The sequence below is a fragment of the Danio aesculapii genome, chromosome 5 (assembly GCF_903798145.1).
Source record: "Danio aesculapii chromosome 5, fDanAes4.1, whole genome shotgun sequence".
Classification (NCBI taxonomy): domain Eukaryota; kingdom Metazoa; phylum Chordata; class Actinopteri; order Cypriniformes; family Danionidae; genus Danio; species Danio aesculapii.
The window spans coordinates 62,750,185-62,773,230 of NC_079439.1; the positions used below are offsets into that span (position 1 = coordinate 62,750,185).

General features: G+C 33.9%; 1 protein-coding gene across 2 annotated transcripts in view; it reads left to right on the forward strand.

The window, feature by feature from the left end:
- sympk (symplekin) overlaps nt 1–22,385 on the forward strand; it is a 30,715-nt gene extending 8,330 nt beyond the window's left edge. Inside the window, exons 10-27 of one of the 2 annotated variants that reach the window (XM_056458640.1) lie at nt 36–181; nt 1,584–1,734; nt 2,216–2,438; nt 4,050–4,200; nt 4,279–4,514; nt 8,433–8,514; nt 10,130–10,243; nt 10,326–10,473; nt 10,591–10,751; nt 12,921–13,029; nt 13,142–13,242; nt 13,642–13,732; nt 13,885–13,986; nt 16,443–16,630; nt 16,723–16,899; nt 19,465–19,575; nt 21,158–21,367; nt 21,960–22,385. In XM_056458640.1, coding sequence (XP_056314615.1) covers nt 36–181; nt 1,584–1,734; nt 2,216–2,438; nt 4,050–4,200; nt 4,279–4,514; nt 8,433–8,514; nt 10,130–10,243; nt 10,326–10,473; nt 10,591–10,751; nt 12,921–13,029; nt 13,142–13,242; nt 13,642–13,732; nt 13,885–13,986; nt 16,443–16,630; nt 16,723–16,899; nt 19,465–19,575; nt 21,158–21,367; nt 21,960–22,118 — 2,660 coding nt within the window. In that variant the 3' untranslated portion in view covers nt 22,119–22,385. Of the gene's footprint in view, nt 1–35; nt 182–1,583; nt 1,735–2,215; nt 2,439–4,049; nt 4,201–4,278; nt 4,515–8,432; nt 8,515–10,129; nt 10,244–10,325; nt 10,474–10,590; nt 10,752–12,920; nt 13,030–13,141; nt 13,243–13,641; nt 13,733–13,884; nt 13,987–16,442; nt 16,631–16,722; nt 16,900–19,464; nt 19,576–21,157; nt 21,368–21,956 lie in introns of both variants that reach the window. The other variant, XM_056458639.1, reaches the window with a different exon arrangement.
- The last annotated feature ends 661 nt before the right edge of the window (nt 22,386–23,046 follow it).

Below are 23,046 nucleotides of genomic sequence, written 5' to 3' on the forward strand. Positions count from 1 at the left end.
AAACAAGGGGATTAATGCCTGGTTTGTGCTTACAGAGGCCGTAGAGGATGATGAGGATAAGGAGGAACCGGCTCCAGTTGTCACCCCAAAACCATCCTCCACCATAGGCACCCAGTCAGCCATTGATCTCACTGCTGAGTTCCTGTTACCTTTGCTGACATCAGACAATGTGGCCAACCTGGTGTGTACATGTCTAGTAGTTTTTAAATTTGTTTTTCACATTATAGAGAGCAAACAAAAAAACACCCCTTCCCCAGAACACCAGATCAGGGAACAATGTAAATATAAAAATCAAAGATGAAAACATGACATGAAAGTATGACAGTTCTTTTTTCCTCATTGTCACGTTGTCTGCATCCATTTCCATCACAAGAGTTAAAAAATTTACTAGATCTCATAAAGTGTCAACAACCCATCAGTCTTCTAGCCAGCAGAGAACCAAAGGCCAACATGTTAGTTTGTCCTTTGTTGAGAGGAGCGTTCTCAAGGGCCACCCCAAACAATGCAAGAAATGGTGATGTCTCTACTACCATCCCAAATGCCTCGAAAAAGGTCTCCAGTAAATGTAAAGCTTTGGAAATGTCTAGAATATGTGCCGCAGAGTAGCAGGAGCCGCGTACATGATTAGTTTGTGAACCCTTAACATCTCGGGTCTAAACTAATGTTAAGCTGTGTATAGTTCCTCTTGAATTTTCTGTGTGCTGGATTTGCTGTGTGGTTTAAAATGTGTTTCTTCACATATATAATAGTAGTAATAATATAGTTATTATTTTTATTATTGTTTAGTATATTTATACATCTATAAAATTAATACCTAAATTACTTATTAGCTTTTTTAAAAATAAAGACAAAGATATAACATGATTTATTATTATATTATATTATATTATATTATATTATATTATATTATATTATATTATATTATATTATATTATATTATATTATATTATATTATATTATATTATATTATATTATATTATGTTTCTGCAAAAAAAACCTTGCAATTCAGGTTATATTATGCAAATATGGCTTCTGTTTATCACTTTCAAATGTTAAAACCTCAAGCTTTTATTTTGGTGGAAATCTGGAGGAAGTTAATGTTAGTCTGTCAGTTAGTTTATTTAATCATTTAATTTCATTTTGTTGTTAATGTAAGTCTTTTTATTTTGGTTTATGTTTTAATGTTGAATGTTTTAAACACTGAAAACTGAACTACACGGTTCAATTTTAATGTGAAGCTGCTTTGACAAAATTTACATGGTAAAAGTGCTTTACAAATAACGGTGAATTGAATTAATTTAGTTTATTAATTTCAATTTGACATTTTTGGTTACTATTTTCATTTTTATGCCCTTGTGAACACCTCTTGCTTGGAAATGCTAGTGTATAGTAAAACCTGTCTGCATGCAAACTGATGTCATCACACAGGCAAGGAAAATTAAAACATTTAAAAAGAGTCATATTTTTATTGGAATTTCAAAGATTAAAGTAAAGGTAAGTATAATTTAAAATCAATTTGTCAAACGTCTGAGAACCCCAGATAATGCTGTGGCTTACAGCTTTTATGTTTCCATTCATTGCAGGTGCTCATCAGTATGGTTTACCTCCCTGAAGTGATGCCAGCCTCTTTCCAGGCCACTTACACGCCAGTAGAATCGGCTGGCACTGATGCCCAGATTAAACATTTAGCCAGGCTGATGGCCACACAGATGACTGCAGCTGGACTGGGACCCGGTGAGCTTTAGAAGGAAAAACTCCTCTCAGAACAGCTGTAAAATAGGGCTGGGTATTATTTGGGCTTTTGCGATACTAACATATTGATACTACGAGCATACATGCATCCATACATACACGCATGTATCCATACATGCATACATTCATCCATGCATCCATCCATCCATGCATACATAGATGCACACATCCATCCATCCATCCATCCATGCATGCATACACACAGGCATACATGCATCCATCCATGCATACATGCATCCATACATGCATCCATACATGCATCCATACATGCATCCATACATGCATCCATACATGCATCCATACATGCATTCATACATGCATCCATACATGCATCCATACATGCATCCATACATGCATCCATACATGCATCCATACATACATGCATCCATACATGCATACATCCATACACACAGACGATTACATTGCTTGCTGGACTTCATCTTCTCTCTCTTCTGCTGCACAGGGCTGGAGCAGTGTAAGGCACGAGATGAAGAGGTGAAAGAAGAGGGAGCAACGGGAGAGTCCAGCTCCAAAGACCCACTCATCATCCGTAAGCTGTCTGCGGTGTCTCTCGGTCAAGCCATCTCAGTGGTCGGAGCATCAGCAGCCTACAAAAGCCCTATCATTGAAGAGGCTCCACAGATTAAGAAGCTTCCAGAGCCCATCCTGCCCACCACACAGCTCAAGTAAGAGTTCAGCTGTCCATTAAAGAAATTTGCCCATATTTCTTTTTGTTTTTACCTTTTGTAAGAGCATTTTTTTTCTTTTGTGTTAAATATTTTAACATGCAGTGTTCAACATATAGCTTTACAATAGTACATTTGTGCATATACATTAGATTAGTCAGTACTGAAGCCAAATCTGGAGCTTATCTAACAAAATATCTTACAATAATGGTTCAAAAATTAGTAGCTCAAATTTATATGTTATAGAAAAATATTAAATAAAAACATTTAAAAGAGCAAAATTCAAGAGAAACAAAAAATGTAAAAAAATATTGTTGAAATTTAGTTGTTTGTATTTTTTTCCCAATATTTTGCATGAATTTAAATGTATTATCTTTCTATTTCTAAAGATGTTCAGTGACTAAAATATTATTTTAATATATCCATTTAATAAATCTGTTTTGTTAATTCACCAAAATATATTACCTGTATTCACTGAGAAATGGATAAAAATATTCATTTTCAAAAGGGGGTGTACTCTTTTATGCTAAGCACTGTAACGAATTACTTGAAACAGAGTAATTGTTACTAATAATGTTATCAGCAAACTGTTCAAAATTATAAATGTTATTATATGATTTAATAAATAGGAACTGTCCATAAAATGACCTTTGGAGAGGGGAATAAAGCCCATGTTTAAATTCAATGCCACAAATTGACTCATTTAAATTGGTAATTTTTTAACTTTTTAAAGAGATACAGTAGTTCACCCAAAAATAATAATTTCCTTACAATTTAGTCACACCCAATTGGTTTTTATAAATTTCTTACTTCTGTTCAAAACAAAACAAGATATTCTCAAGAATGTTGAAAAAAAGCAATCATGACCGAAAACTGAAACCAAAGCTAAAAATGCTTTGTAATTATTAATTATTTTATTCATAAATATAAAAAACACAAGCCAGTAAAATAGCCACATTTTATTGATAGCATCATATGTATACATACATGTACATGAGTGGAATATCCACAGAACTGAATATTGAACTATTTTGAACTTTGACCACAACTCGCGCAAGCTAGTTGTCGGTGCTCTCTGCTGCATACGTGCAAGCTATTTTCATTGTGCAGTGCTTTTTTTTCACGTCTGATCAGAAAGGTGTTATTTTCAGCGGTGTTTTTCTTTTGGCCATAAGCGTCAAATAATTCCCGCATATCTGAAAGAAACTTGGGACTAGTGGATGATGAGCAATTGATTCTAGAATTTTTTAGGGGGGGTGAACTATCCCTTCACAGTGTTCCTGACAACCATAAAAGGTTTTGGTTTTAATTTTTAACCACTTTTTTTGTGAATTTGTTGAAAAACATTTTGTCAGCAACATGCTCCTGTCCATTTCCAACTCTAATACACTGTAAATATGGAAATAAATAGGCACTTTTTAAAGCTTAATAGAATTTATTGACTAGTACACTTACAGTTGCGTACCATTGAATAATTTACATGCAAACAGCTTCTAATCCAGTGTTTATTAGCATTTCAGCCACTCGAACAGAAACATTGTTAATTATCTGGTTTGATGGTCTCTTACGGTGGTCTGTTTTTGTTTTATTCTTCATTAACCCTCCCCCCAGAGCCCCCGGTGCCAGCGGCAGAAAAAAAGTGTTCAAATTGGCTGATGTGGTGCAACCGTTTTCTGATGTTCAGATTGAGAAACTCACCAACATGGCCATCAAGCGGATCCTCTACTCTGAGAAGGCCATTGCTCAGACTGGGATGTCCCATGTAAGCCTGCTTTTGAGGACTTTTCTGTTTATACTCAGCCAGTAAATACATTTTACTCTCTTTTTGTTTTTCTCCTAGGTCAGAGTGAAGCTTCTTGCACGGTTGGTGACCCAGTTTGAGGGAAATAAGAAAAACGATTTGCTGCAGTTTGTTCTGGAGGATATGCGGAGCAGAAGTGAGCTGGCCTTTTCTCTGTTGTACCACGAATATAACGAATACCTGAGTCAGGAACCATCGGGCTGTCTAGACAGCTACGAGCACTGTCTGTTCACACTGCTGTCTGGCCTGCAGGAGAAACCTGAGCAGAGGGACGGGTGAGCATCATCACAAAAAAAACACAACTTGATATAATCCACAAATAAGCATTATAGCAATTTTAAAGGGAGAGTTCACCCAAAACAGAAAATTCTGTAATCATTTACTCATCCTGCTCTTTTTATTTTTCCAAGCTTGTGTGACTTCATTTAGCTGAAAACCTTTGTGCTGCACAATTCCTCTTACTATAAAACGCATTTTACTGGACTGTCCTGCTTTTAATGATTCCAGAGGACTTTTTTATGAAATGAACTCTTTTAAGGACATTTTTAACAAAGTGACACCAGAAAAGATTTTAGAATGTTTATCATGCATCAACACCAAAAATCTGATTTAATTTATGTATTCGTTTGTTTGTAAATTTTAATTGTGTATTTATTATTGAAAGGATCCTGTCATGAAAATAGCCTTGGTTGCTGACATGGCATTAAATAAAAAATATATTACATTACAATAGAATAAAGAAACTTGTAAAGAGGGTGAGTATATGTAAATGTTTTGTGTGAACTATCCCATTAAGGTGCATTTAAAAATATATTATTATAAATAATGTTTCTAAATATTTTGTCAGACTAATTTTGATTAAAGAGGTTTTAAGTTAATATACATGTGATGTAACAATTCTACAATTCTTTTTTTATTTAAATGGTTTTTTTTTTTATTTAACTTTATATTGCAGAGAGATACAATTCTCAGCATCAGTAGACATGTCCCTTTTACGGATTTCCCAGTTCAAATTCCCCATTGAGGGATCAAAGAGGAAACACAAATTTCTTCATAACAATGACAGAACAACATTTACCCACTGTGCCTATTTTACGTCATATCAAAACGTTACACAGAAGAAAGAGAGGAAAAAAAAAAGGGGGGGGGGTTCTATAGAAAAAAGACATTAGGTTGAATGGGAATCCATTTAAACCACACGCCAACAAATTTGCCAAATATTGTTGGTTATGCACACTATATGTAATTTTCTCCATAATGAATATATTTTTCAGAACATCAATCAAATCTTGCATTTGTGGTGGATTAGGTTTATACCAGCATCTAATAATGGCATTTTTACTTGAAGCAAGGACGACTCCATACATATATTTGTTTTTTCTTTCTAAGAAATCCATGATAGCATGGATGATATGTATGATAGCATACCCAAATAAAGTACCTCCAAGTTTAAATCAATTGGAGTATTTAGGACAATTTCTAAAATGCTATGTATTCCTTTCCAAAAACTTCTAATATTAGGACATCCACAAAATGTGTGACAATGGTTAATGTCCTGTAATCCGCAATGCCTCCAACAATTTGAGTTCCCATGGAATGACATTTTCTGTTTTGCAGTAAGGAAAAAACTAATAATATTTCTCCAGCAAAATTCTCTCCAATACGAAGAGCGGGAAGTAGCCCATTGTAATTTGCACATATTTAGCCAATCCTCATTTGAGATTATGGTACCACTTTCTTTCGCACATCTTTCTTTAATATACAGAGATGAATTCCCTTTGTAGATCCATCAGTGATTTATATAATTTAGTTATAGTTTTTGACATTAGTTCAGCCATATAAGCTGAGGAGAATAATTTAACTAGAGCATGTTTTACAATTCTATCATTTTGGTTAAAGGTTGCTTGACATGTAAGTAAATGCTTGGTACTCCATATAGTTTTAGGGTGCTTTCACACCTGTAGATTGATTCATTTGTTCCGAAACAGGGATTAAAATGGTTACAATGTTTATTTGTGTTCTTGGTGCGGTTTGCTTTCACACAGCAGAGTTTCTAAATGGACCAAAAGAGTTAAAAGTCGCATGCGAGCAAACTCTTCAGGGTTTATTTTTCAAAGTCCCACAGATTCTGCTCAGCTGTCACATCATTATTTTAATTTATGATGATAAGCAATAAGACAACATAAGCGAAAAGTTGCACTTTCATTTTGACACCCACAGAAATCATCATCAAATATATATCAGAGTGGTAAGACTTTCTCATACAGCCTCATTTCAGTTGTCAAGTTTTGTTTATCTATTGAATCTATTAAAAACGTTTGCTAGAGTTATGCATTATAGGCTTAATTTATAGAGAGAAGTAACCGATGAAGCGAGACTGCAGTCAGATCATGAAGCAGATCAATGTTAATCTTTTTTTCGAGGTGTCAGTGCAGAAATGAACAAAACAATAGGCTTAATACAAAATATTATTAGATTAAAATAAAAAAAAAAAATCAGATAGTAATTTAAATAATTTTTCTAACGGATAAACAACACTCGTTAATATTTCAGCATGCTTTCACTTTTGTATTGCGGGTTTCACATATGCTAAATAAACCATGCTAACTGGCCGAAGGACATGGGTTCCGAAACAAATGTATAGGTGTGAAAGCACCCTAAGTGGAGTAGGGCAGTGTTTCTCAAGTGTTTTTGGAGGACCACCAGCTTTGCACATTTTTTGTGTCTCTTTAACCAATCACCCCAGATTCAGATCATCAGCTCATTAGCAGAGACTGAAAGACCTGTAATGGCTGTGACAGACAAAAGAGACTTCCAAAACATGCAGTGTTGGTGGTCCTCTAGGAATGTGGTTGAGAAACACTGCAGTCTGATTTCTGGAGGTCATACATTTTAAATTTGCGCCTTTTGAAATTTAAGACACTGTAAAGGTCTTAAATTCAATAATTCATGGCATTTAACACAACATGCTCTCCAAAAAGAAAAAATAATAACTCCTATAAAGAAGTGCCTCTGTATTTTTTTGTTTATTTTTGAAGTAAAGAATATTATCCTGTTGTGCTGTCTTTAAATTAGGCAGTACTTTTTAAAAATTGGTTATAAAGAGTGTTTAATTTACCTTTATATAACATGCAGATACACTCACCGGTCTGTCTCTAGGGTTTACAGAGAATAGTCTGAAAAAGAGTAAATATCCAGTGAACGGCAGTTCTGTGGGCGCAAATGCCTTGTTGATGCCAGAGGTCAAAGGATAATGGCCAGACTGGTTCCAGCTGACAGAAAGGCAACAGTAACTCAAATAATAACTCGTTACAACTTGAAAGCATGGATCCATCCTGCCTTTTCAACTGTTTAGGCTGGTGGTGGTGGTGTAATGGTGTAAAGGATATTTTCTTGGCACACTTTGGGCCATTAGTACCAATTGAGCATTGTGTCAGTGCCACAGCCTACCTGAGTATTGTTGCTGACCATGTCCATCTCTTTATGACCACAGTATAGGATACAGCAGGATAATGTGCCATGTCATAAAGCGTGAATCATCTCAGACTGGTTTCTTGAACATGACAATGAGTTCACTGTACTCAAATGGCCTTCACAGTGACCAGATCTCAATCCAATAGAGCACATTTGGGATGTGGTGGTACGGGAGATTCGCATCATATCATGGATGTGCAGCCGACAAATCTGCAGCAACTGCGTGATGCTATCATGTCAATAAGGACCAAAATCCCTGGGGAATATTTCCAGTACCTTGTTAAATTAGGGCAGTTCTAATGTCAAAAAGGGGTGCAACCCTGTACTATTAAGGTGTACCTAATAAAGTGGCCAGTAAGTGTGTATATATGCAATTTAATATTTTGCTTATTATTATTTTTTTTAAATTTATTAGTTAGTTTTTTTTCTTCAATGTGACACATTTTTAAAGTACAAATATCAATTTAAAAGTAAAACCTACATACACATGAACACAAAAATAACACCCAGATGTTGTTTATTATGCTTTAGGAGGAAGTTTAGCCTGTCATCTCACAGGACATTTTCACTTTCCAAACACATCTCATTGTCAACGATGTTTTTATGTAAATATTTAAAAACTAAACCAAACAAAATGTACGTGTGTGTGTGTGTGTGTGTGTGTGTGTGTGTGTATATACTGCATTTTTTAATGTTTAAAATATCTGTCTTATTCACAGCCTTTTCACCAAGATTGTGTTGGAGGCTCCGATCATCACAGACTCGGCACTGGAGGTCATTCAGCGATACTGTGAAGACGAGGTCTGCCACATCCATACTCTCATTATTATACAATCTTTTAAAACTTGTTTTGGTTGCGCTTTATTTTACCTTGTACTTCAATGTGTGTTTCATGCCCAGAAATAAGCTTTTATGTAGCATTTGATTTTTTTTCTTCTTCATAATGGCGGTTGTGTTAATTACATTTTATTATTATTAGTGTTACTAGTTTTTAATTGTTAATTATTAATATTAATAAATTGAGATTTATTTTAGTGTTGGCTTTAATGTCAGTATTTAAAAGTAATCCAGTTTCTAACCCCTTAACTGTTGACCACATATTGAGTTTACATTTGAAACTTGTAGGTGATAAAGGCATGTTACACAGTTTGTCAAAATAAGTTCAGATTTAGACAAAAAAAACTAAGTCATTTTGTAAAGTACTAAACAATGTCCCAGTTATTTAAATTCTTACCACTTAAAATATTACATAATCAGGTTACAATATTATTTTAAAAAAATCATTTGTGTTAATTATTGATCTTGATATTATAATTATTGTTAATGTAGGTAAATGGAAGCCATATAGAAATGACAGGTCCATGGTGCCAATAATCTAGACAAAACTATGCAAAATCTTCCCACTTGCAGTCAGAAGGTTTTTTTTTTTCATTAAGCTGCGACTCATCTGAACACTTTTAACAGAAATGTGTTATTGGTTACAAGTTTCAGTCTTGGAAATGTGATGCAACGTGTGGTGATTTAAATGCAGTGCCACTTATTGACACTTGCACATTTTCTTATTTCACTTTAATTTCAACAACCATTATAGCTCTTGTTTTTGCCTCCTTATCTTGCATTAAAAAGTACTGGGTAATATAAGGCACACTGTAAAAATCTCTTAATTAACAGTTGCAGTAACACTTTATTTTGATGGTCCATTTGAGTATTGGTAGACTGTCTGGTTAATATCTGCTGAAACAGACATTCAACAAATATTTAACTGACTATAATAAACTTAACGAGTACATGTCAACTAACACTAACCCTAACCCCAACCCTAACAGTCTACTTATAATCTAATGAGAATTATTTGGCATGTAGATGCAATGTAGAATAACTTAAATTCAACAAACGGACCATCAAAATAAAGTGTGACCACAGTTGCTTATATCTTGTGATTCGAATGTGTGTTTTTTTTCTTTTGTTTTCAACCTTTTTGTAAGTAATTACCATTATTTTACATTTAGCTAAAAATGTCAATAAAAGTCAGTTAGGTAAACATTTCAACATCAAAAGTTTTCTGCAAAAAATCAAGATCCAATGAAATCTGAAAGCATAAATAAATGGAAACGCCTGTGAATTACAAACTGGGTAGCTGTTAATTAACAAGTAATTTTGACAGTGTAACTACATGGGCGCTTAATAATAGTGTTAGTAACTACAAATACTAACAATAATACTAACAATACTGTTATTACAATACTAATTATTACCCAGTAATTTACATTCCCCTCAGTAAGTAGTAAAAAACAAGCGGCACAAGACTTAAAGTACTACTGTTTTGTTTTTTGTCTTTTTGAGAAGCAGCTCTTCAGCTCTTATACTTATAAAAACATTTTGTAAGAAGTTCTAACGTTCATTCTTTGTCTTTCAGTCACGTGTTTATCTGGGCATGTCCACATTAAAGGAGCTCATCTTCAAACGGCCCTCAAGACAGTACCAGTACCTTAATGTCCTGCTGAATCTCACCTCTCATGAAAAAGAAAAGGTAGATTTCGACTTGTGTGTCGTTCGTTATTGCTCTATATTCATTTTCAAAGTAGTATAATAACAATCCCAATGCTGTTAAGGTGCGGTCGACTGCTCTCGGCTTCATCAAGCGCATGTATGAGAAGGAACATCTGAAGGACTGCATTGAGAAGTTCGCTCTCACCTACATGCAGTTTCTGGTCCATCCCAACCCCCCATCTCTTCTTTTCGGAGCTGGAGAAGATACAGGTTCAGAAACATTTCCTAAACTTAAGGGCTCCCGGTGGCTGTCATTTCAAAATATATAATGCTGATACAATAATAGTGTAAAATGAACTAAATGAATGGTGAATCTGTGTCCTCCAGAGGTGGCGGCTCCCTGGACAGAGGAGACGGTGCGCCAGTGTCTTTACCTCTACCTCTCCCTCCTGCCCCTCAACCATCGTCTGGTGCATGAGTTGGCTGCCGTCTACACCGAGGCTATCGCCGACATCAAGCGCAGCGTGCTCCGGGTCATCGAGCAGCCTGTAAGAACATCTCGAACCACTAATGCTGCTCATCCAAAAATGTTTTTTTTTTACTATTATACTTTATACTTTAAAGATGCTAATGTGGCCGTTTAAGAATGAAAAACAGAGCTAAAAAGCAGAAAAAGTCCACTCTGTAGGCGAGATCTTCTTAATATCACTAAGCAATGCTTTTGATGTCTATCAAACACTTCAACTTTGGTCTTGAGGTTTGTTTGGGAATGTATGCATCACAATATCTCAAAATCGAAATTTCCCACTGAAGTGCATGAGGTCAAGTTGAGTTGTGTTAGTGATCGGTTGTCTTTAAGGCCAGATCTAATATACTGATACACATGCAACCATCTGCATTCACAAACCAAAACATCTTGTAAAATCTTATAAAAAGTTGCATAATAGGACTATTTAACAAGCATATTTTTTTTTCAGGGGGGTCTCCATCTCTTTTAAAAAAATAAAAATAAAATAGTTTTATTGTCTGTTCCAATTTTATCTGTAATAATTAGCTGAATTAAGGTGAATCTGTGAGGTTGCAGGTGGTCATTGGAAATGGTGGAAATTGTCGTTATGTAGAGCATTTTTTTGGAATTTATATAGAGCATTTATGTAGAGCTCTTCATTTTGGAACTGGGCTTACATTTTTAGTTTTAGTCATTAAATTTAATCTAGGGTAGCACAATATATAGTTTCAGCATTGATATTGGAGTTTGTGCATCTGCAATGTTGTGTTGGGATTATATTTGACCAGGAGCCACATTTCAGAATACTTGACATTTGTGGCGTCACTGGAGAGTTTAACTATAAGTTAAGTTAATCATTTGCATTAGTCTTTATAACCTGTGACTGAGTTAGCTTGTCAATAGAATTTTCAAGCGTTCAGACACAAGAAATTGTACCTTTTGTAACTTTCATAAAGATGAATTTTATTGAATCATTTCTAATTTTGAAGATTATATCTTGTTATTTTACATTTGAATATTCAAATTCTGAACCTTAAAGAAGTTCTGACTCCTAAAGAAAGCAATAGTGTTGTTTATTTCTCTTAAATCTTAGCTATGCTTGTAATTAATTTATTGTATTTGATGCATGATTCACTCCCTTACAGAATCATCACAGTCAGTCTAAATTACTTGAAACTGTCACTTCATTTCCATTAAATGCCATAATAACTGTAATATTTCAATTTTTTTCAACTAGTTAGTTTAGTTTTTCAGATATTTAGTAGCACTGTGCAAAGATTAATTGCGATTAATCACATTCAAAATAAAAGTTTCTTTATATTTGTTATATAAACAGTTGAAGTCAGAATTATTAGACCCCCCCCCCCCCCCCCACCCAATAAATTTTTTTTTCTTTTTTAAATATTTTCCAAATGATTTTTAACAGAGCAAGGGAATTTTTACAGTATGTCTGATAATATTTTTTCTTCTGGAGAAAGTCTTATTTGTTTTATTTCGGCTAGAATAAAAGCAGTTTTTAATTTTTTATGAACCATTTAAGGTCAAAATTATTAGCACCTTTAAACTTTTATTTTTCAACTGTCTAGAGAACAAACCATTGTTATACAATTACTTGAAACATATCTAGTAAAATATTATTTACTGTCATCATGACAAAGATAAAATAAATCAGTTATTAGTGATGAGTTATTAAAACTATTATGTTTAGAAATGTGTTGAGAAAATCTCTCTGTTAAACGGAAATTGGGAGAAAAAGTAAACGGGCTAATAATTCAATATTTAACAACTGTATATATTGTTATGTAAAGGTTATACATAGAAATGAAACTATACATAACATTTGTTACATAGATATTTAAATGTGTATATATACCTCGTATCATATGTTTATTTAATATCTAAATATAAATAAACATTTTCTTAAATATATGCATGTATTTATATATACACAATAAATATACACACACATATGTATTATGTCAAAACAAACTTTTGTTTTGGATGTGATTAATCACAATTTTTGCCCAGCACTAATATTTAGATTTAATTTTATTTCAGCTTTATTTTCAGTTAACAGGTTTATTTATTTACAATAATAAACCTGGTACACTTGCATGTAAGTGGCTGCACACAAAAGACTTTTTAACAGAGTCAAATTTTAATTGTAGCTTTACATTAGCTTAATCAATGATACTTTTTTTTTTTATAGATAAGAGGAATGGGAATGAACTCTCCTGACCTGCTGCTCCTGGTGGAGAACTGTCCTAAAGGAGCAGAAACACTGGTCACTCGCTGTCTGCACATACTTACAGATAAAGGTGCATGTGTGTGTGTGAAATACAGAAATCATATAAAATCATAATGACTATATCTGTAAACGCATCTCTGAATAGTCATTGTTGACTTTTGTGTATTGCTCCTTCTTCACAGTGCCGCCTTCACCTGAATTGGTGGAGAGGGTGAGGGATCTTTATCACAAACGAGTGCCAGATGTTCGTTTCCTCATCCCAGTCATCAACGGTCTGGAGAAGGTTTGTCTTATCTCATCTGTCCTTTATTAATGTACTTGGATTGCTGTTAATAGTGAGTTAGTTGCGTCAACTCAAACATTAAAACAACTATTTCAGCATTACTGAGGACAATACACACTACACTCAAAAACAAGACGCTTGTTGTTAGTTAAAACTACTTATTTGAAATGAGCTGAAACAACACAATTATTATAAAGACATGTCCCAAAGCTTGCACACTCTTTTTAAAGCAGGTACGTTTTCTTCACCTAAAAAGTCCATACTTTTAGGACGAAGTATAAGTAGGTAAATTAGGATGCAGCAATTGTAAGTTTTGATTTCCCACAGACCTTAAATGTTTAAAAGTCTTTTTTTTCTCTCAGAAACCCTGTATAAAAGTGTCTAAATTGTGTCCAACAGAATGAGGTGATTCAGGCACTGCCCAAACTCATCAAGCTCAATCCCATCGTGGTGAAGGAGGTGTTCAACAGACTGCTGGGCACTCAACACAGTAATACCTGCTTATTCTCTTGTGTCTGTGTGCGCTTTTATTCAGTATATTTATTTATTTATTTTTATTTACACGTGTTATAGCTTTGGCTGAAGTTTGTTTCTGAATGAGGTCATTTTAGTGTAATAACCTGAAGGTCTGTTGTTCTGTAGGTGAAGGCAGTTCCTCCATGTCTCCACTTACTCCTGGAGAGCTACTCATCGCCTTACACAACATTGACTCCTCTAAGTGTGACATGAAGTCAATCATTAAAGGTATTATCTCACATCAATTTTAGTCCCTCCCAGCATATAAGTGCCTGTCATCTCTTCCAACAAAATATATTGTTAAATGCATGAATTAAATTTATAATTAGACAAAAGACAAAATATTGCACACTGTTTTATGCTTGCTATGTCCAGATTTCTATGTCATTGCTATGTCATTTCTGAGAGGTTTTTATTATGTAATAAGTGCTAATTTAAATGTTAAACAGTGTTGATTAAATACAGAGACTAGATAATAAAAAAAAACATGCATATGAGTTTAACGATTAAACTAAAATAAGGCTTACGTTGACTAAAAACTAAATTGTTCATTCGTCAGAACTAAGATTAAAGTTAGTTCTGTTCATTTACTTTTTCTGGTCACTGGCAAAGTAATAAAAAAAATAGCAATTTGCGGTTTAATGCTTTATTAAAATAAAATGCAGAAAAAATACATTAAAAATAGACATTAAACTTGAATAAAGAAACTATAATTAGAACTGACAGCTGATGTTTAAACAGAAAATGCACCGCAAAAAATATGACATTTATTATAGTTGTTTTTTATTCATATTGTTTGTAGTTCACTTAAAACAAAATTCTAATCAGTATTAAAAAACTGTTTATTTGCCATTCAAAATTTTCATTTTATTGTTTATCAAACTATTATTTAGTCGTTTTGTGTTCATAAATGGAAACATTTATTCCCGTGTACAGTCACTTTTAGGAAGGTTTCAATGCAAATTTTATAAGTCAGACCCCAGACACTATCACAACATTATTTCAACTCTATTATAACCTACTCTTATTTGGAACATCAGCAGCAGATATAATTTTCTTTCAATTAATATGCTTTGTTTTAATATAAATATTGTTTTGGTAAACTGCTTTTTTGATAGACACCAAAATGTTATCTTATATTTATATAATTTTCCCATGCAAAAATGCACTGACAGTTTGACAATCATCTAACACACAAATCCTCAAAGAGTTGTTTTGTCAGAATCTGGTTTTCATTCACAACAATGTCATTCAATTTTGTCCTTTATCTTTTCATTTGTTTGTTTATTTATTTAATTATAATTTTCTTAAATTATTTTATAGCAATTTTTCATGTTGGGACCCGTATTTGAACAATATAAGTGATGGATATTATCTTATTACTCAATGTAAATTTGTAAAATTTTTTTGCACTAAAAAGGTTCAATAAAATATATTTGAAAAAAAAAGATGCCATTAAACAGATATAAAAAAGAATCAGTGTTTTAAATTATATTTATAATAGTATGATTAATTACAGAAATATGTATGATTAAATAATTTTTAAATAAGCAGCAACCCCAGTACAATGCATGCGGAAAGTATTCACTTCACTTTTCCCACATTTATAATGTTACAGCCTTATTCCTAAATAGATTAATTTATTTCCTAAAAATTCTACACACAATACCCCATAATGACAATGTGAGAAAACATTTTTTTTAAATTGTTGCAAATTTATAAAAAAAAACAAAAAACTGAAAAATCGCATGTACATCAGTATTCACAGGCTTTGTCAATGCTTTGTTGATGCACCTTTGGCAGCAATTACAGCCTCAAGTCTTTTTGAATATGATGCCACAAGCTCGGCACCCCTGTCTTTGGGAATTTTTGCCCATTTCTTTTTGCAGTACCTCTCAAGCTTTATCAGGTTGCATGGGAAGCGACGGTGTACAGCCATTTTCAGATCTCTCCAGAGATGTTCAATAGGATTTAGGTCTGGGCTCTGGCTGAGCCACTCAAGGACATTCACTGAGTTGGTGTGTAGCCATTGCTCACCTCCCTGACTAAGGCCCTTTTCCCCCGATCACTCAGCTTAGATGGCCGGCCAGCTCTAGGAAGAGTCCTGGTGGTTTCAAACATCTTCCATGCTTTTTCTGTAACCTTCCCCAGTCTTTTGCCTCAAGACAATCCTGTCTCGGAGGTCTACAGACAATTCCTTTGTCTTCATACTTGGTTTGTGCTTTGACATGCACTGTCAATCCTGGGACCTTATATAGACAGGTGTATGCCTTTTCAAATCATGTCCAATCAACTGAATTTACCACAGGTAAACTCCAATTAAGCTGCTGAAACATCTCAAGAATGATCAGTGGAAACAGAATGTACCTGAGCTCAATTTAGAGCTTCACTGCAAAGGCTGTGAATACTTATGTACATGTGATTTTTCAGGTTTTTTATTTTTCAAAAAAATCTTTTTTCACATTGTCATTATGGGGTATTGTGCGTAGAATTTTGAGGAAATAAATGAATTTAATCCATTTTGGAATAAGGCTGGAACATAAATGTGGAAAAAGTGAAGCTCTATCAATACTTTCTGGATACGCTGTATATACATACAGATGCTGTCTAGTTAAATTAAACACTTTTTTTTTTGTAGTTTTAGTAGTTTTCTCTCAGATTTTTCATTGTTTTTCCCTCTGCAGCCACCAACCTGTGTTTTGGGGAGAAGAACGTGTACACGTCTGAGGTGCTGGCTGTGGTGATGCAGCAGCTGATGGAGCAGACGCCTCTACCCATTCTGCTGATGCGCACCGTCATCCAGTCGCTCACCATGTACCCTCGCCTGGCTGGCTTCGTCATGAACATCTTAGCCCGACTCATCCTTAAACAGGTCAATGAAAGACTCAATCCAATACATATAATCCACCCAGTCAGTGCCAACATCTCTAACTTTATAACTTTGTGCTGATGGAATCTCTGCAGGTGTGGAAGTATCCGAAAGTGTGGGAGGGTTTTGTGAAGTGCTGCCAGCGCACCAAACCCCAGTCCTACAATGTTCTCCTCCAGCTGCCGCCTCCACAGCTGGCGAGTGTGTTCGAGCGCTGCCCAGAGATGAGAGAGCCTCTCCTGCAGCACGTCCACTCCTTCACTCCTCACCAGGTGCGTCCCAGCAAACAGTAGGGCACACATACAGCTAAAGTCAGAATTATTAGCCCTCCTGAATTATTAGCTTCCCTGTATATTTTTTCCCCAATTTCTGTTTAACGTCAAAGGTAATTTTTTTCATCACATTTCTAAACATAATAGTTTTAATAACTAAAACGCTGCTCACACTGTGATTTCAGCCACGATTTTGTCACCTGAGACAAATTTGGGAAATCCTAAAAGATTCCTAAAATCCTGGGCTAAAATCTGTGATCTCTGATCGTTGGTTTGACATGTTCACAAACAGCCGCTTTGTGCCCGTTGCGATCAAATTTTTTTTTACCTTTTACATCTGATGAAGTTCTGGCAGTGTCAGAAGATTTCAGACACATTCCTGCAGTGTGACAACAGCTGCGATGAGTGTCAGTCCAAGAAGCAATAGGAGTGCCGAATCTGATGGTGCAATCCATGCGACAATTCAAATAACCGTATGGTAATATCAAAGCACAGGAAAAAAAAAATTCTTCCTGGTTTTATTATTGAGACTCACTGTGTGCAAAATGGCCGCTACAGATTGTTTACGTTTGCTATGAGGAATCATTTCAGAATGCAGGATAGTGAAAGTGTCATGGATGGAAGACGTCAAACTCTGGGGGCATTTTTATTTTCAGGCATTTTTACAGTCATTCAGGATTATATTTTAATCATTTATTCTCGCCAAAATAAGACTTTCTCCAGAAGAATATTAAATATTAATAGTAATATAATAAAAATATTATAGGAAATACTGTGAAAAATTCCTTGCTGTATTAAGCAACATATGATAAATATTTTGAAAAAATATTTATATTTCTGTAGGTGTTTTCTGGGATAGGGATACACAATAGTATTGGAACGCTCAAAAAATCGAACGATAAATGCTTAATGTAAACATCAGCATCAGGCTGAAATGGAAAATTATGTTGATGTGGAATGAAGACCACAAACCATGAAGTTTGTCATTTAAAACTTCCCTAAAAACTCCAACAAAACAGATATTGGTTTCAAATATGGGCAAAAATCCAATATCAGTGCTTCCCACACATAGACTTTACTTTGGTGGGCCGCCCAGGTATATTAACAGCTGCCCAAGTATGTTTTTTTACTATTATTGTCATCCTTTTACACTTTTTATGTATTCTCCCAATATAAAAAAACATCTGCAACCGATTAAGTAGTGGAAAATACCCATTTCATACTTCTAGTTCTGTGTGTGCGAGGACTGTCAACACTCCCACAGACAGTCTCACGTGTTCTGCACACCCACACTGCACCTTTTTGTGATTTCTTAATCTACTAAAATGTCCGGCATTCAGTTTTGCTTTTGTTTTCTAAGCTGTTGTCAATTTTATGTGCACAGCCGCGTGATTTTTAAAAAGTTAAAATAGTTAATTTTTTTATTTTGATACATTATAAAACTTAATTTATTTCTATGATGTCAAAGCTTAATTTTCAGCATCACTACCTTAGTCTTTACTGTCGATTGATCCGTCACAAATGATTAACATGCTGATTTGATTCACAATCCAAACTTTGATAATGAGAATAATACGTCTATTAATCCAAGACAAATTCAATTCAATTAAATCATAAATTATGGAAAAAGACAGTTACAAAAGATTTCTAAATCAGATTTTTTTTATTTATGTAAAAGTACATTTTATAAAATGTTAACTTATTTTATTAAATTATATGGCATTTTATTAAATATTATGGCATTTTTTTAAATGTGATGGCATTTTATTAAATATTATGGCTATTTCTATAAAATGTTATGGCATTGTATTAAATGTTATGGCATTTTATTAAATCTGATGGCTATTTCTATTAAATGTTATGGCTATTTCTATTAAATGTTAGGGCTATTTTTATCAAATGTCATGGCTATTTTTATGAAATGTTATGGCTATTTTTATAAAATTGTAGGGCATTTTATCAAATGTTATGGCCATTTCTATTAAATTGTATGGCATTTTATTAAATGTTCTGGCTGTTTATATTAAATGTTATGGCTATTTTTATAATATGTTTTTGACTACATAAATGTACCCCTCTTGACCATAAAATAATTAATTAAAAACATTTTTTTAAATCTTAAAACTTTTCAAAAAAGATTTCAAACTTTTCTCTTTAGTTTATGTAATAAGAAGACTCAACCTGACTAAATAAAAATAAAAATTACTCAAATAAATAAATAAAAAGTGAAAAAAATATATATGATAACATAGGAATAAAATCATAGGAATAAAATGCTGTAATAGTGTATGTATTTAGTATTTAAATAATGTTTCATGTTAGACAATACAATTGCAATTAGGCTAAACATGTAAAAAGTAAAACGCCTGCAGATACTGCAAAGCCATTTTTATTGCATTATATTGCTGTTCCTAACCAAAGATGTGACTTAGAATGTAGAAATGCTTATATAGTGAAATAGTTATATAGTAGAAATGGTGTATTCAGAGTTTCCGAAGAAAAAGCTTGTTATACATTTTACAACTATAGCGTTTTGATTTTAAACATTGTTTATTGATTCTATAGCAAGCTCACATTCCAACCTCTATAATGACCGTCCTGGAAGCCACCAACAGGAAACCAGAACCTGAGCCACAGCCTGAACTGCAACATCCAGAAGTAATGGAAGAGCGAGAGGTACGTTGCGATGAGACCGAAGTAGCGACAGATTTTATTTCTTTCATATAATAGCAAACTTTCTTGTAACCGATGACAAAAAATAACTAAAATACAAGACAATTTTATGGCTCTATCATATAATCACACTCAAATGTAGGGCTGGCTATCATTCAATTTCAATACCGATTTTGATACTGGTTTCTAATCGATACTTTTTTCGATACTAGATTTATAAAATTAGTTTTAACTAAATATCATAAAATTTCAATACCGATTCTGATACTTTGAATTCGATACTGGTTCCTGATCAATACTTCTTTTGATACTAGTTTTTTAACATTAGCTTCAACTAGATGTCATTTAATTTCAATATCGATTTTAATTCTGATTCCTGATTAATACTGTTTTCCATACCAGTTTTATAAAATTATTTTTAACTAGATATCATTCAATTTCTATACCGATTCCGCTACTTTGATTTTGATACCAGTTCCTGATTGATATTTTCTTTGATACCAGTTTTATGAATTTGGATTTAACAAGATAATTCAATTTCAATACCGATTCCAATTTGAATTCGATACCAGTTCTTGATTAATGCTTTTTTCGATACCAGTTTTATGAACTTAGTTTTAACAAGATATTCAAATTTAATACCGATTCCGATACTTTTAATTCAATACCGGTTCCTGATTGATGCTTTTTTTTTTCTTAATACCAGTTTTACAAAATAAGTTTTAACAAAATATCAATAAATTTCAATACCGATTCTGATACTTTGAATTTGATACCGGTACCTGATTGATACCTATTTGGATACTTTTTTCATAGTCAAAAACTCAAAAGCACAAAGAAACAAAATGTAACCAAGCAATAAATCAGTCCAAATCAAATCAAATAGATTTGAGCTAAACATGAACAATTTCATGGCAGTACATGAGATTCATCGCTCCATCCTTTAAAGTTTTTAATCACTTAGCAGTTCTTCTTAAAAAAAAAAAGCATGTCTGGTTATTCAGGAGACAGACATGCCTGCTGTGCTATCACAAAACCCTCTTGGTTAAAGTAAAGATTTACTTCAGTGACAGTTTATTCAGATGAATCACTTTAAAACTGCCATGTTATCTGAAAATACATTTAAATAAGGTGCACTATATAAGGGCTCCACAATACTGGAAAATATGCAGTGTTTAGTGTTGCAATAACAATGTTTCTTTTGATGTAACTAACTCGAAAAACACCATTTTATCAGCCATTTCAGAAAAGTTATGTTATGACCAAACTAAAATAAACAGGCAATATATTTATTTTTAGCTAATTAAGTAAAACTGAAAAAAGATGTCAAGGTGCAAACATTTAGACTTTAAAACACTATGGATGACTTGGTTTTCTCTGATCTTTTCAATGCTACTTCATGCGTTGAGTAAAGAGGCTTAATAAGCTCCTACTGAATAGTTTTCCAGTCTTAACATGTATATTATATAATTTTTGTCTTTGCCAAATTCATTAAAAAATGTATTAGAAGATTGAAAATACATATATTAGGTGTTGTTTTTTTTATTTATTGGGTGTATGCTCTTTTCCACTAATGTCTGTTCAGGTACCATTACCAAAGCATATATCAGTGCATGCACCAGTACAACAAGCAGAACCCCCAGCCCCAAAACCCATAGTGTTTACTGAACCAATGCCACCACAAGAAAAACACCACCACCACCAGGTCCCAGCCAGACGGGAAGTAGCAGAGCCCATGGAGCAGGAAGAAATGGCCCATGTTCCAGAGGAGGACACATCTGAAGCACCACCACAGGTAAAACTCATCATTATTTCTTCTAGCCATGCACACATACAAGAGTTAAATGAACACTCCACACTTTTTGGAAATGGGCTCATTTTACAACTCCCCTAGAGTTAAACAGTAAAGTTTACTCATTTGTGAATTCATTCATCTGATCTCTGGGTCTGCAAGGAAGACTTTTAACGTAGCTTAGCATAAATCATTGAATTGGATTAGACCATTAGCATCTCACTCAAAAATAAAAAAGTAAATTTTTTTAAAAGTACCTATTTGACTCTCTTCTGTGGTTACATTTGTGATTTGAGACAGACGGAAAATGAATAGTTCCTTTTTATGTAGATATGGCTAGGAATTATTATCTTATTCTAGAGTAATAATCAGGGATCTTTGCTGCTGTACTTTGATTTTAGCAGGCGAAAATTATAGTATGGCAGATCCAGAAGTCAGATCAATGGATTCAAAAAGGGTAAAAATCAGCTGTTTATCTCCAGGGGGGTTGTAAAGTTAGACCATTTCCAATCAAAATAGAGTGTTTGATTAATCGCACCATATGAGCAGTGACTTCACGCTTAATGAATGTCACATATGACTTGCTCTTCAGCAGATGGAGGTGTCCGAGGAGGCTCCACAGTCCAGCCCTGTAGCAGAAAAGGCAGATGAAAGCATGGACGAGTCGGCTGCTGGACCTGCAGACGAGGCTGAAGAACCTGTAGAAGAGCCAGAGGAAGAGAATGCAGAAACTGGAGAAAGCAGTGCAGACTGACCACGCTTGAAGGATGACTGAATAAATGCACTGTTGATGAAACAATGTCTCTTTCTATACTGCTCTGTTCAGTGTACTTTGTAAGTTAGGAGTAAATCTGAAATGGATAATTTTTGGTTAATTCTTTAGAGGTTATAAATGGTTCAAGTTCTTTTGAAAATAAGTTGATTTTGTATGTGCCACAAGTGTTTTCATTTCTAAAATAATTTGTCGTCTGCAAAAAAAATAATAAAAATGGAAATAAATAAAAATGGCAAACAAACCGTCTCTCTCTCTGAAGTTGTTACATCAGTCTCTTGTAGGGATATTTTGCAGTTTTAACCTGAAGAATGACCAGTCTGTCAGATGAAGAAGAGCTGGAGTCAGAGATTCAAATAAATAAATAAAGTTCACTGAAGATAGTTTGCAGTTTCATCAGTAGAAGCCAGCTTCAACACTCTCAATGAGTTCCTAGGCTGCTTACAATCACAAATTAATAATAATTATACTCTACACAAGGCAGAAAGGGTGAGATTCAGGTAACAGGTTCTGATTGGTTAAAACAAAAATAGATAATTGTAAATATTTACGTAAATTCGGGGTCGTATCTAAAACCAGATAGGGATGGCGACAAGAGGCTTGGGTCAAGTTGCCTATAGACAATTAAGAGGTGGACTCAGACCTGTAGAACTGACCCATCAGATGCATATACGCATTATAAAAACTTAAGGTTGTTTCTTTGTACTCTCAGCCGTCTTCTCAAACTAGTTCAAAACCGGTAAAAACAGCAATCAGACTGCTATATTTTTACTACACAAAGTCTATCTTGAATAAAACGGAAAATAGCTTTAAACTGAATATACACATAATAACAATAATATCATGATCACTTTAGACAGTATTAACACACAATTATACAAATAGGAAAACTTGTTTTCAGTCATACAGC